General features: G+C 51.0%; 1 protein-coding gene across 4 annotated transcripts in view; it reads right to left on the bottom strand.

Moving 5' to 3' along the window:
• HTT (huntingtin) overlaps window positions 1–15675 on the bottom strand; it is a 147275-nt gene that overhangs the window by 60170 nt on the left and 71430 nt on the right. For all 4 annotated transcript variants that reach the window (XM_086705562.1, XM_025921615.2, XM_086705563.1 and 1 more), the window contains 9 exons: window positions 15156–15266; window positions 10430–10507; window positions 9719–9942; window positions 8582–8660; window positions 8293–8454; window positions 7348–7403; window positions 5143–5291; window positions 2658–2794; window positions 801–917 (listed from right to left, as the gene is read on the bottom strand). In XM_086705562.1, the coding sequence (XP_086561688.1) occupies window positions 801–917; window positions 2658–2794; window positions 5143–5291; window positions 7348–7403; window positions 8293–8454; window positions 8582–8660; window positions 9719–9942; window positions 10430–10507; window positions 15156–15266 (1113 nt within the window). The remainder of the gene's footprint in view (window positions 1–800; window positions 918–2657; window positions 2795–5142; window positions 5292–7347; window positions 7404–8292; window positions 8455–8581; window positions 8661–9718; window positions 9943–10429; window positions 10508–15155; window positions 15267–15675) is intronic.

Here is a 15675-nt window from a genome sequence, read left to right on the forward strand (position 1 = left end):
TCTGAAGACCGTAACTACTGCCACAGCGTGTCTACACATTTGCACCAACTGCCAGGAGCCAGGAACACCGCACGTTACCCGGACTGCCTGCTTCCTTGGCGGAGACAGTCAAGATGAACAAACAGGTATCTGCTGACTGCATCCAGAGCGCTGGAGACCAGAGCTCTGCTGACAGCCGCCGTCTCCTGGAGGGCGTCAGCACACTCCCCTGCCGCCCCCGGAGACACCCCAGCACCCCGTTTACAAAGGGCGCAGGGCATCCCGCCCTCTGATGCCTGGTGGCAGCCATGGCTCAGAAGCTGTGCGACGGGCGGCCTCCATCCTGTACAGCACAGCCAGATCATCTTTCTACTTGCATCGTGGAAATAAGTGACTGCATCGTTTGATCACAGAAATTCTGCTTAAACGATGGACCACTGCTAAACTGTTTTATGAGCGATAAGGAAAACCGAACACTTGAAGGTCAGTGAGTAGAATGAGGGAGGCAGCACCACCGGACAGGAAAGGACACGGCTCTGGAGTCAGACCGGCACAGCCCCGGCCCTGGGCACGCTCCAGCTGTGCACCCCTGGGCGGGCTAGATAACAGCTCTGAGCCTCAGGTTCCACTCTTGTGAAGCAGGAGACAAAGGCAACCTGAGGTGGTCACTGAGAATAAACGAAAATCCCTGCCCTGAGACCGGCACTGATAAGGATCGCAAGCCGAACGCGTTTTGATTCAATGAAACGCCAGTCACCAGCGCTGCCACTTACAAACGTGTCACAATGACTCCACAGCAATGACGCGGACGGGGCACAAACCTGCTGCTTGGCCAACATCGGGAGGATGACGTCGGCGATCTGCCGGGACAGCCGCTTCCACTTGTCCTCGCTCTCCTTGTGGCATTGCTGCAGGACCAGGATGAACATCTCCAGCACCTGCGGGGTGCAGGCGGGTCAGACTCCAGGGTGTAAAGACACGTGAGGCCCAGAGAGGGCCTGCTGCCCCCGACGCAGCCCCGGCCTGGGGACACACGACACGAGGGACACCGAAAGAAAGCGCAAGGGGCACAGCTCAGCTGCACGCTCATCGGAGTCACCCGCCATCGCGGTACTCCTGTGCTTCTACGGAACTTACAAGGCTTCACCACCAGAGAAAAGGCACAAAAAGAAAATAAAATTCATATAAACTTTTGGAGAAACACAAACGCAGCCTTGATTAAGCTTTTCTACAGATGCCTCGTGACTTTTGTGTCTGTTAATTTCAACTTGGTGCTCTTTTTTTTTTTTTTTAAGGTTTATTTATTTTTGGGACAGAGAGAGACAGAGCATGAACTGGGGAGGGTCAGAGAGAGAGCGAGACACAGAATCTGAAACAGGCTCCAGGCTCCGAGCTGTCAGCACAGAGCTCGACGCGTGGCTCGAACTCACAGACCGCGAGATCATGACCTGAGCCGAAGTCGGACGCTTAACCGACTGAGCCACCCAGGCGCCCCGACTTGGTGCTCTTTAGAAAGGGAATCTCCTACCAAGTAGTACTTACCTTCAGAAGAGTTATCCACATCGTAACTGGTCGAGCACCAGTTCTGAGCAGAGACATCTAAAAGCCTGTTTTTGTAAATACAGTTTTATCGGCACACAGCCGCACACTTCATGACCGCACCGGCTGGGACATCGTCCACAGCAGCTGAAGTGAGGTGTTTCAGTCTACAACACTGAAAATACCTGTCACCTGCTTGTTTATAGAAAACACCTGTCACCCTGGTCTACACAAGTGCCATAAAGAGAGATGCGCCCACTGAGGCCCACTCTCCACAGAGCCGGCCCTGACCACCCCTCCACAGCTGCCTCTCCACTCAAGGGTCCTGGCAGCCCTTCTCCCCCAAGAGGGGAGTGTGCACTCCGTGTACACTCTCCTCAGCAAGGCTACCCGATCCTCTGTCCTCTCAAAAGGCGGAAAAGCTCCCGAGCACGTGTGGCTGACGGGCCACTCTCTAGGCCTCCCTCCAACCCATCGTGCTTGGTGCTTTACATCGTAATCAAGGGATTTCAGTCAACATTACAAAGAGTCACCGAGATGAGAATGCACGGAAGAAAGTGCTTCCATGAGAGAAGCTTATGACTTTCAGATTCAAAGACCAATAGCCTGACAAAAATTCTGAAGGCCAGGCAAGCTAAGAGCGGGGTCACGGGAGAGGCCAGACCTCTGCACTCAGGCCGCCCCAAACGGCCTGAAATTCCTGCTCCACCTTAAGGAAAACTAAACCACAACCAGCACAGAGGAAAAGACCCTGGCCTTACCTACATCGACAGGTGGTAAAGAGATGTACAAATGAAGTCTTTACATTATTTCAGATGCGATATTTTTAAAATCATATTTTAGAATTCTATCATTTCGGTCAATGTCAGGTAACTGATTCTTGGTCATTTTGGAAAACAGGGTTTCCAACATATTTACTCCCTTGAATCACCCCGTGACTGTCAGCCAGGTGGCAGGTGACCTCCCCAAGTGGCTGTACGGCTTTAAATACCAAGTCCCAGCAAGCCTACCGCTCTCTGGCATCTCCCCAGCCCCAGAGCCCAGGGTGGCACGAAGGAACACCCACTAATTGGCGCACAGTGGGCCACAGGACATTTCCTGCTGCGTCTGCAGTGCCAGAGAGTGCCCCCCCCCCTTACCTGATGGTACTGGATGAGTCTCAGCAGCATGGACACCACCACTTCTTTCTGGGTTTCAAGCTCTTTTCCTGCATCAGCTTTATTGGCTCCTCTCAGTACGAACAGGTCATGGACTATCGGCTGTAGAGCCGGTATGGCTGTGGGCACAGAAAGGCAGGCTCAGGAGGCATCACACGACGTTTACACTTGCAGCCAGAGCTCGACACCTCCCAAACGTGTCCAAAACACAAGAAAACCCTAGGGGTGCCTGGGTGGCTCAGTTAAGCATCTGACTTGGGCTCGGGTCAGGATCTCATGATTCACGGGTTCAAGCCCTACGTCAAGCTTTGTGCTGACAGCTCGGAGCCTGGAGCCCGCTTCGGATTCTGTGTCTCCCTCTCTCTCTGCCCCTCCCCTGCTAACGCTCTGTCTCCTTCTCTCTCAAAAATAAATAAAACATTAATAACTTTTTTCAATTCAATAAATAAAGAAAACCCTAATCCATACGTGGCTTATGATAAAGGATAAATTCAGCTTATCAGCGAGTGCTATGAATTATCAGTATACCGTCATGGAGGCCATAGCTCTTCCTTGAACACTTACTGATGATTTTGTGAAATCTTAAAAAAAATACACCTAGGCTTTCCGTGATGTAACATCAGATCTGACAAAAAGAATCACAAATTCAAAAGTCAAATTCAAACTAAAATCTTCAAACTAACTCAAATATCAACATCCTGTTCTAATGCTTCATCTACCTAAAGATTTACCTGAAAAGATGACTGTGTTCTTCAGCAGAAAATATTTATAGAGTATCAGATTTCTATGCTATTTTAAGTAATAAACTCACTATCAGTGGATAAAGCCCTTCCCCCCAGTCCTGTCTTATCGAAAATAGCAAAGTAGATTCCTTAGTCTATCACCACTACATGAACAACTTTCTCCGAAATGTCTTTCACTGGGAAGGGGGTGGCCCGATCCTGTCACCAATGTCACTGCAAGGCACTGCCTGCCAATGCCACACACACAAAGGCACGCCCACCCCCAGGGCCACATACACACGGCACATGCAACCCAGTGCCACACACACAGCATAGTTACTGACTTTTCTACAGATGACCAGCTTTCCAGACAAAATACTAGGGTTTGGTTGCCCACTGATTGTCCATCCAAAGACTCTCTAATCTAGGAAGCCTTAGTCATCCCTCTATTTGACATTTGCACCAGGAACCCCAATTCCCAAAGCGTACAAGTGTGAACTTTTGCTGAGGTGTGAATCTCGGCCCTCGCAAGGCCACTGCAAAAGTGACTCCAGCGACTATGGAAATCAGATGGCATGGAGTCCCTGCCCGTCAACAAATCACCTGCTTTACCGCAAGCACACAGAACAGGGAACACAGAGAACGCTGCATGCCACAGTGCCCTTCTCACATCTGGGCTCTGCAGAGGTCCTAGGACATACCCCTGCCAAAGTTCAAAAGTCTACTGATTCCTGACAACGGAGCCAGGGAGGAGTCAACAGGAAAATGCTGCAAGATCAGTTTAAAAAATTCAAAGAGGGGACCCCTGGGTGGCTCAGTTGGTCAAGCGTCCGACTTTGGCTCAGGTCACGATCTTGCGATTCTTGGGTTTGAGCCCCATGTCCGGCTCTGTGCTGACAGCTTGGAGCGTGGAGCCTGCTTCGGATTCTGGGTCTCCCTCTCTCTCTGCCCTCCCCTGCTCACACTCCGTCCGTCCCTCCCTCCCTCTCTCTCTCAAAAATAAACATTAAAAAAATAATAATAATAAAAAGTTAAGAGAAGGTTTACAGTTTATTCTTTTTTCAAAAAAAATTTTATATGTTTATTTTTGAGAGAGAGAAAACAGAGCACAAGCAGGGGAGGAGCAGAGAAAGAGGGAGACGCAGACTCCGAAGCAGGCTCCAGGCTCCGAGCTGTCAGCAGAGCCCAATGTGGGACTTGAACTCACAAACCGTGAGATCATGACCTGAGCCGAAGTCAGACACAACTGACTGAGCTACCCAGGCACCCCAAGTTTATTCTGAAAACCACAGCCTCACTGCCCAGGTGAAGGAGGCTGCTTGAGCCGCTGACCATCTTCTGTGGTCCTCACTCGCCTCTACAGGATAACCAGGCAGAACGGAAGGTCCTACTCCAAGGCCAAGCCACTCCCTCCAGCACCAGGGTCCTCACAGAAGTTGGATTTCTCGGGTTTTTGTGTTTCACGTAATTAGACAAGAGCATCTATGTCAGATTCTATCTGTGCCTTAGATCGCCCTACTGTTTCCTGTACTCTTAGGTCAGGAGGTCACAAGCTCCTGACAGTAGGTCTGCTCTGTCCCTTCTGCGGCATCTCTAAGCAGCGTGCACACGCACACACACGCGCGCACTGCACCCACACGCACACACAGAGCAGCAGTGGACACAGCCAGAAGCTGGAGTGATGAAGACTAGCACCGTCGAGCACATCAGTACTGAAGGTCACCGTGAAAGGGCTGTCCCGTTACCATGTGTCACAGCCTTCCTCCCGCTGGCCATGATGCCGTCACAGAGCTGAATGATTTTAGGGATTCCAATGATCTGTTTTGAATGATAGCGCTCGTAAGACAGTAATACCAGGAAGAAAAAGATGTTTGGAATAATTGCCTCTGATTCCCTAGAAACAAAAACATCCGTTTAGATGCTTCCTTTTAAAATTATGACACATACTCAATATAAACATGAACTTACTCATGATTCCAAGTTGAGAGAGAGCAAAAGAGACAGGGAGAGAGCCAGGGGAAGGAGGGAAGCAAGTGGTGAGAATGCGGGAGAAGGGAGAGGGAGGTGCAGAAAATTCGGAAAGAGGAGGGGAGAAGAGGAGGAAGAGTGAGGGGAAGGAGAAGGGAGAGAAGGAGAGAGGAGGAGGGAAAGGAGGTGGGGGGAGTATGAGGAGAGGAAGAGGAAGCATGACGGGGGGGGGGGGGGAGGGGAGAGGCAGAGGGGGAGGGACGGAGGGGAGAATGAGGAGAGAGGAGGAAAGAAAAGGGGGAAGGGGAAGGGAGAGGAAGGGGAGAGTGACGGGGGAGGGGAGAGAAGGAGGGAAGAAGGGGAAAGGGGGAGGAGAGGATGAGGAGAGAGGAGGGGAGAAGGGGGATGGATGAGGAGAGAGGTGGGGGGAGAGAGGAGGGAAGGAAAGGGGGGAGGGGAGGATGAAGGAAGAGGAGGGGGGAGGAAGGGGGAGAGGGGAAGGGAAGGAGGGGGGAAGGGAAGGGGAGATGGGAGGATGCAGGGAGAGGAGGGGGGAGAGAAGAGGGAAGAAAAGGGGGAGAAGAGGGGGCGCCTGGGTGGCGCAGTCGGTTAAGCGTCCGACTTCGGCCAGGTCACGATCTCGCGGTCCGTGAGTTCGAGCCCCGCGTCGGGCTCTGGGCTGATGGCTCGGAGCCTGGAGCCTGTTTCCGATTCTGTGTCTCCCTGTCTCTCTGCCCCTCCCCCGTTCATGCTCTGTCTCTCTCTGTCCCAAAAATAAATAAACGTTGAAAAACAAAAAAAAAAATAAAAAAAGAAAAGGGGGAGAAGAGAGGGAAGGAGGGGGGAGGGGAGGATGAGGACAGACGCTGGGGGCGTGGCAAGGCGGGCCAGCTCCCACAGGGTGTGCTGGGGGTGGGCAGCTGGCGGTGGGCAGAGCTAAGTGAGAGCGCTGGAGAGCACCCAACAGCACTGGACGCCCAGAGGTACAATGTTCTTACTTCTCCTCCTGCCCCTTCTCATTTCAGTTGAAGAAACTGAGACTCAAAGGAGACAAAGCAACTTGTCTCAAATCATGCAGTCAAGATGTCGCATAACTGGAGGAAGAAAGTACCGGGTCTCTAGAGCCAAGGGATGCTGAGAATGCATCCTTCTTCTCCGTGCGTCCCTATCTACTGAGGACAGGTGAGCCCCGAACCACGCAGGTTATAAAACGCGGGGTTTCTATAAACACAGTACAATACCACAAACGGACGTTAGCTTCCTCGTGGTTTTCTTAACAACGTTCTCTTTTCTCTGGCTCGCTGGATTGTCAGAATACACAGAACACTCAGAACACGTGGTAAGCGAGTATTTACATGATCAGCAAGGCTTCTGGTCACCAGTAGGCTCTTGGTAGTCAGCTTTGTGAGAGTCACAGGTTGAACGGGATTTCTGAGGGCGCAGGGCCGGCCCCCACAACCCACGTTGTTCAAGGGTCACCTGCAGTTCGGAGACCGAACGATTCTAACGCGTGGTCATTACACTCACACAGCCGTAAGTGCCGTAGGAGAAAGTAGCAAACCTTATGGTCTGGCAAGGAAGAGCCGCAAGTCACCTAAGTCAAGTGTGTCATAATCACCTCTGCTAAAGACCGCCGGGTCTAAAATGTGTTTTCTCTCAGAAGTTTGAAACAATTAGTGCTCCGGCAGACGAGATTTGGTTTAGCGCCCCGCTACCACAATGAAATGTTTTGAGATGTGACATGAAAACTGACACCTGTAATTCCCAGGTGCAGAACCACTGCCAAACAAGTCTCGAGATACTTACTCCTTAATTTTTAAGAGAAACAAGAACACACAGCGTGTTGATCAGAGCTCGACTTAAAAAACAATATTTGGCAAAAATGCTTAACAATCCTTTAAAGTAAATGTTCATCTTAACAATCTAAAATTCTATGTAACTGTCATGAGGACAAGAAATCTAAAAGAACGAAAAGCTGTTACCTGAACTGGCCTACTTCAATGTATTCGAACTGCTTCAGCACAAATCCAATAAACACCTACAGAGGAAAATAAAAATTTCACATCAATAATTAAAATGTGCGAACTAGGTTACTTTTCTTCCTACTTAGTTGTGTAAATTTTTAACAAGTTCCCGACAGCAGACAAACGTGTCCGTATACAAGAACTCAGAGGTATTCTGTGAGACGGGATAGCTCAGGACACTTCTAGAAATCCCGTAAGTACATTTACTGAACCAGGGGGTGAGAGCCCTGGAGAAACAGGAAATGCCGAGCAGCACAGAAAAGGCCTATCCGGCGACTCGCTGGCTCCGGTTCACACACACTGAGCGGCACAGATGGCCCGAGACTGGCTTAGTAATGAGGTGCCCGCGTGGGTCCACCTCCTCCTCGCACACCCCAGCGTTCGAAGGGGCGGATGCTGAGGGCTGCTGACAGGGAAGGGGACCCCGAGGGCACAGCAGCACTCCAGGACTGGACTAGGGCCAGTTTGGCACCCACCTCTGTTCTAAGCACTAGTTCCTCCTCAAAGATGTGAACCAACTTTAGTTTGCTTGAAAGCAAACGTCATAATTGATAGCGTGTTTAAAGCAAGTCTCTGGATTTTGCAAAAATGCCCCCCAAACAACAAATCTTCGTTGTACCTTACAATTTAAATTCACTTGTCTTGGGGTGGGGAGGGTGAGTGGGCAGGAAGGCCTCTGACGCACGCACACAGGCTAATAACCTGGACACAGCCTCACACAGGCAGGAGTGCGTCCTCCGTGCGCCCAGGCCCTGGACACTGGCGCATGAAACGGGTAAGGAGCGGCAACCAGTGTGCAAATAGCAAACTGCACGTTTCTTAAAGGTAGACTTCAGTGTCTGCTACAGGTAATTTTTATTAAATTACGACAGGTATGGCAGATGAAAGCTAAAGGTGACAAACCTGATCTGAATCCAGAAGACAGTAATTGACCCGTAACTGAACCAGCTGTGCCAGCAAATCTAAGACCTGCCTCTGTAGCTGCACAGACGTTGTGGTTGTGTACTGCTTTAAAGCTTTTATAACCAGAGGCTCGAACAAACGAATGTGATTGTGAATAGCATTCTATGAAAAAAAAAAAAAAAAAAAGAAAAGAAAAAAGAAAGAACAAACTGAGTTAGACTTCAACCAAAACCTTCAAGCAGCCAACCTGGAAAGTGCTGAGCACCGAAGCCTGCCGCCTCTCACTCACCTTATCTGCGCGGTTCTTAGTGGTGCTGGTGAGGTTCGTCTTCAACTGGGTAGACACTTTCTGAAGCACGTCAAACCACCTGCAGGTGGAAAAAAGTGAGCAAAGAACAGCCGTAAGTCTTCTCCCGTGTCCTCAGCCACACTCCAGGCCAAACCAATTCACGTCCACAAAATCAGAACATGTCCAAGTCAGAAAGCACCGAGGCGGCCAAGCCACGCGGCGGCACCCGCTCCTGTCTAACAGACAGCAGGCCGCGCTGAGATCGCAGGGGGCCGCCAGCCAGTCCTGTCACTGGTAGCAGGCACTCAGACAGAGCGCTGCCTGCCCCAGGAAGCTCAGCGCCACGCCACCCAGGCTGCCGTGAGGCCACAAAGGTGACGCTCACTTGAAAGACTCAGTGACCCAGAAGATCTCACTTGATTCTCTTGGGAAAAAGTTTCTTTAAACATTCACATCAATCACACCCTTTTCAAGAAACACGTATGAAATTAGATGACAGTAACACACACACGGTTCCTCGCTTCTTTGTTTATACCCCATGCTATTAAACAAAGTAAACAGATCTATTCCTAAGAACTGGATGCATATATATAGTAAGTATGTGACCAATGTCAAGCCTGGAACAAGGGCATTCTCCTCAGTTCCCGACTAGTGTGTCAACTCTAGCTGCTTTAGCACTACATCTATAAAAGGAAAAACAAGGAATTCTCTTGTTCGTGGCACAGAGCAATTCTCTTGCTACACAGAGTAGCAACTCAAATATCTGCTGATAATTATGGTTATTTAAGCAACAACAACCGCATTCCAGGCATCAAAAATACAACCATAAATTTAACTGAAGAGAGACTTGCAGCCGTAAGGTTATAAAACCCAAAGTACTATCATACGAGATTCCTCTATGCCCTTCAAGTACACTTACACGCTAACACTTTTGTGCCACGTGGAAGCCATTCTTTCCCTCTAGTACAGACCTGGGAAATGCCGCCCACGCGGCACCTACAGGAAAGGGGGTCTGTGGGCACCGGAAGAGCAGCCGGCTCTCGGCTTTTACAAACGATTCACTGCCAGCTCTTCTGTGCTCGTACCCAGAACGCCTCCCCGACGCTACCGCCCCGGCCAGCACAGGGGCAAGGTTACCCTGAGGCGTCGTGGTCCTGCTCTGCCTGCACCATGTTCCTCAGGCTGGCGTCGGCTAAGGCCTGGGTGAAGTGGGTGTAGGGAGCCATGAAGCAGTAGTGGTACAAGCCCGGCCTCACGCTGGAGGAGCCCAGACGCTGCGCTCGGCCCTGGGACTTGCTGGGGTTGGAAGACAAGCCATCAAACTGGGAGGCCAAGTTTGTCCCAAAGAGAGTCTTCAGCAACTAAAGGGGAAGAAGTGAAGCCATCAGCATGAGGCTTAGCGCGGTGCCAACACACGGGGGTCTCCCAGGGGGCTGTGCCAAACCCAGCTAAAAGCAACGGGCTGTGTTAGCAAAGCTCCAGACTGACATCCTGGAGGACGATCGCCATCGGCACCATGGGAGACTGCTGTCGCGAAGGGCGATGTGAGCCGGTAAGTCAGAACCCCAGGAGCCTCGCCCTCCTCCGCGATTCTGTTGGACCCAGCATTCCAAGCAAAAGCCTGGACGGACGCCACGATGGCAGCGTGTAGCCAGAGTCCGGCGGCAGGGGCCAGACCCAGAGGGGCGGGACAAGGAGCCCTGTGCCCGATATCGGGGCGGGCCAACACGTGACCCGTGGGGCTGCCGGCCGTGCCACCAGCACCGCCTTCTAAAGGACGAGCGGCATCCTGTCCCCGTGCCCAGGGCGTGGGGCTTAGAAGATGAGCCCAGGAAATGACATTTTTACCTGCTGAACACAAACAGTTGCCATCATCGGTTCTCGACTGAAACAGGATTTCAGGTAGCCTAGGATCTCCTCGACACACTGTGGGAAGAAGAAGCAGTAACACACGCAAGTCGGTGACTCCCGGGCGGCCTCCCAAGGTGGCGAGCCACAGTTGACACAGAGGAAGCTTGCGATCCGCCAGTGTGAACGGAGCTCGGCAGGAAGCACGACAAACCTGAGCCGCTCCCTCCAGCCTCTCCTGCAGGCGCCACCGCCACTCCCTCGCTCGCTCACTCGCCTGCTCGGGGACGCTCACCAGCTATCTACTGGCCACTCCGCCCCCAGCCCTGTGGTCAGGGAAGGAGTTCAGAGTGTGCAGGAGCCGCGAGCCCCACGGACGTCCAGCTGCACGGAGCACACGGGCACCCTGTGGGATTTACTGCCCAGAGTCCTACAGCGTCTACGGCAATCTGCAAAAACGACCGCCCGCACAAACTACTTTCACCGCATCGAGAATAAGATGCGAGGCACCCCGTGTCCTCTTGGGGCACCGAGAAGGACGAAGACACGAACTCTCAGGATGCCGCCAGGGCAGGCGCTCAGCGTCAGCGGCACAACGCCCGGGCGCCTGTCTGGTCACCAGCCACCGCTTCCCTCAGCAGGGCTGCCGTTGACACCAACCAGACGGAAGAGGCCTCTCGCCTCGCTCATTCGCCACAATTCTCTGTGCTGAAGAGCAACAGACTTCTGTTGGTTTCAAATACTAGAGGCCCATATATACATTTTCAATATTCTGACATACTCAAATTAGACTCTAAGCATTCAAGTTTGCATCCTACCGGGTGAGTTTGTTACGTGTTGCTTTTTGGTTTTACCAACCCATAGCTGGTATCCGGTAAATGTGAACAGAGAGAATTACAACTAGAGCCTTCCAGATCAGGGTCTCTCTGGCAAAGGACCCTGTCTCCCAACAAATACACACGGAGGGCTCGGTGGCACCAGAAACCGCACCAAGCCCTGAACGCTGGTGAGGACACATGCCGTGGTGATGTCAGCACACAGAGCAACAGGAGCACCTCGCGGTGTGGACACCAACATGCGGGGCAATACAGACAGGTTTCCCCTTCTGGCAAAACGAGGTGAGAGGCCCATTTACACCTTTCACCCAAACAACCAAAAGAAACACCGGACACTGTGTGGAATTACAGTGACAAGATGCCAAACAGCAGGCGCTGAAGGACAGTGACCCTGAGAGATGGGGACAAGAGAGGAGAGCCCCGCACCGCACTGGCCCACCGCCCTGTGAGAGCTTCCAGGTCGAGGCACAAGGGGGGGGGGGGGCACAGAGTAGCCCAGGGACTCCAAGTCAGGAGGAGCTATGAGTCTGGGAAGCTGAAGTAGCGGGGACTCAACGGGACAGCTGCCCAGACAGAACTCTGGACCAGTCCCCAGGGCTAGGGGACAATCACCAGAAAGGGTTACAGGGCTACGGGGCAGTGCTTGGCACCCACAAAGGGCTAGGGACAGTTACTGTCGCCCCCAGCCCGGGAGAACAATAACTCACGGAGCACCAGGTAGAGCACTCGGAAAGGCCGTGCCTCCGTGGTGGGAACAATTAGCCCCGGACTGAGCACTGCTCCAGGCCACCTAACAACACAAATGCAACACCCACACATAAACTGTTCCCACACAATTTAATTCTATCTCAGAATAAAGCTCACGAAGATTTACAGGAGTACAAAAACGTCTAGCATCCAGTAACATTTCACGATGCCTGGCATCTGATCAAGGTTACCAGGCAGGCAAAGAGGCAGGAACACACAATCCACAATGAGGAGTATAATCAATCAAAAATGACCCAGAATGGCCAAGATTTTAGAATTAGCAGAGAAGGACGTTAAAAGCCCTTATGACTGTATTCTCTGTGCTCAAAAACTTTAGTAGGAATATAAGAGATTTTTTAAAAAGATCAAAATCAGACTTTAAGAGATAAAAACAACGTTAGTGAAAACATGCACTAGGTGGGATTAAGAGTCAGACTAGACACTGCAGAAGAAGAGATCAGAAAGCCTGAAGATACAGCAGTGAGAGCCACACAAAATGCAATGCAGAGAGAAAACAATAACCCAAAAGGAGGATCTGTGCGTCGCATAAGGGACAACCTCACGCATCCAAATACGCAGGTAATTCAAGTCCCCTTAGGAGAGAAGCCAGGACCAGCAAAAGATATTTGAAGAAATAATGGCCCCAATCTTCCCAAATTTTAAGAAAACTATGGAGCCACAGGTCTAAATTCAACAAACCCAAGCACAAGAAATGTAAGGAAAGTTACACTGAGGCACATAAAAGCCAAACCGCTTAAGACCAGTGCAGTCTCCAGAGAGGCCAGAGAAGACATAACTACAATACGGGCAGCAATACGGAGATGCATGGAAAAGTGTGTATGGAACAGCGGCCAGAGAAATCACCAACACACAAACAAATTGCACTTCAGAATACATTCCAATTACATAAAAGTTGGGAGTGGAATAAACAAGGTCTAGACGAGAAGAGAGATAAGACTATTATATGTCAAGAACGTAGAATTAGGACTTTTCATCCCCCGCGCTGGAACTCAGAAAAACAAAAGAAACCAACTCTACTCTTTACTCTCAAATCTCTCTCCGCCTTCACCTGCTGTAACCAGAGAAGCTCACGGCAATGGGAGGAAAACCCGATCCTACACTGTGCAGGTCACACCCCCCAAGAAGTCCGTGAGGCTCAGGCCCCCCGTGCCAGAGCGCGTGTCCGGCGCACATACCCAGCGGCACCGCTGCTGCTTGTGAAGGCGCCTGCCGCCTCAACCGCAGCAGCAGGATGGCGAGTGGCAGCGTGTGTCTGGCGGGGGCGGGGGCCCAGCCTCACCCGCACAACCGTCGGCCAAGGAGACTTGTGGCAAACAGCCAGTGGCCGAGCGCAAAAGAAACCCTGGGTGGTTTCTACTCCCCTCGAAAAGACCAAGAGCGAAGACTCAGCAGTTAGGGAGGAGAGGCTCCCAAAGTACAGACCAGGGGGCCTGGGGAAAGCCAAGGCTGGAGCTAAAGCGGGCCTCTCCCACCCAACAGCACAACAGATAAACTCAGAACAACAGGGAAGCTGAGGGGCACAAAACCATCTTTATCCATAAGGACCAAGGTGAGAGGGCGAAAGGCCATCCTGTCCCACATACAAGGATCTTCAGAAATGGAAGTTACTATGCACACTTTTAAATATATCTTTATGTATACATATACATGTATATGTATGTATATACATACACACACACACACACACACACACAAGTATATATATAAAACTATATTCCCGTTCTCAGGAATACACAGATCACATGACGTCAACCTTAATTAGATTGTGACTTGTTAATTATTTACCTTCACATATCAGGATAAATGTAACCTTCGATCAATTCACTGACTGCAACTGAAAAACAACTACTGCTGTATGTGTGTGGCAGTCATAATAAAAAGGTAAAAAGAAAAAAGGAACCACCCTCCCCAAAGATGAAAATCTACAAAAACAATAAACCACAAAGTCATCTTAATTCCCTTAAATAGGAAAATTTTATTATTTTAAAAATCCCAGTTAGACGGTTTTTATTTCAGCGTATCTAACATTCAAATTTAAAATTCATCATATTCCCTATCTTGCTGAAATGCATTATCCACACACAGCCCACAGGCCCTCAGGACCTGATGGTCTGAGGGAAGAAAAGCAACAGATCGCCATGCTGACAGGGCCACACGGGGAGAGCGTACCGCGCCCTGGGCGGGATGGCCCGCTGGTCTCACCAAGAAGGTGGCAGCAGTAAAAAAAACTCTGCCAAGTTTCACTCAGAGGGGACAATAACCGAGCACCAGTAAGAACAGGACACTATCCAGCCATCGAAACAAGTGCACACACTATACACAGACCTGGGAAAGAGCCCAAGAAGCACCTGGAGACAAGATAATGTACATACTGTGATGACAAAAACTAGGTAACTTCCACACGTCAAGAAAAAGACAAAAACACATGAACTTCCTGAGCGCGCCACATGTTTAGGACACACGTTTGAAGGGGGAGCTCCCTGTGACTGACTCCGAAACGCGTGAGAACCAGGGCACCCGGGAGCCGGCAGGGGACACACCCGGGAAAGCGACCGCAGTGAAATGTGACCTGCAGGCCCGGGATGCAGACACACGAGATGGGCGTTCACCTCACACGTCCTTAAAATCTGTCCCTGTGTCTGAGCGCCCCCTTGTAGGACGAGGGGGAGGGGATACCGGACTTGGAGCCAAAGCCCAGGAGTTTCAGCCACAGCTCTGCTGTCCCACGGCACCAGAGGAGCCAGCCACGCAGCCTTCACGTCCGTTTTCGCCCTTCCTGCTTGCAAAGGGCAGATAAGAAAGCAAAGCGACTGCCACCACAGTTTAAACCCACCAACACTGGGTGTTGTATGGAAACCAATTTGACGATAAATTTCATATTTAAAAAAAAAAAAAAAACACCAATATTCTAGAGTGAACTGGGTCGAGGCTAACACACAGAAAAACCCTGAAAACGGGATGGAAGTAGGACACCCCCAACGTGAGGCTGACACAAGAATCAGAGGCAGGAGCCATGACGCAGCAGCCGGGGGCCGCGGAAGCTTCTCCCCAAGCTGCTCCCGCCTTCCGAACGCACCCAGATCCCCCAGCTACAGCTCGAGGGGAAGAAACGAAACACAAACCTTCCCGATGTCCTGCAGTGTTGCCAATTCTAGGATCTGAGAGAGCACATCCAAGGCAGAACGCAGAAAGCCCCCAAACTTTTCAGCACTGTTCTGAAGGTCCAAGGTAACCTTGGGAAGCAGAGGGAAAGAACACAGGGTTACTGGCATGTCCTGTTCCGTCACCTGCAACAAAGACACGTGCTGTCCACGCGGTGAGAGTGTCCGGCTGGGCTGCTCTAACACCTGCGATCTGGGGGGTTTCTGTTTGTTCATTTGCTTTCAGTGCTGGGAAAACGCCCTGGAAAGGAACCACATAAAACTGTAACCTTTCAAAGGCATCTTCCAGCTTATAGTGATGCTGCTGAAAGAAACAATTTCTGACCTTCTATTACAAGAAAAAAAATTTAGTGTCCATTTCAACCAGTATCTGATAAGCACCATATCAAAACCTATAAAATACACGTTGTGTTCCACGTATGTTCGTATCCCCCGGGAATCATGATCAAATCCAGAAACCGCCCTTCGGTCTGGCTCTAGC

This window comes from Puma concolor, chromosome B1, assembly GCF_028749965.1.
Source record: "Puma concolor isolate L17-30 chromosome B1, mPumCon1.1.hap2, whole genome shotgun sequence".
Classification (NCBI taxonomy): Eukaryota; Metazoa; Chordata; class Mammalia; order Carnivora; family Felidae; genus Puma; species Puma concolor.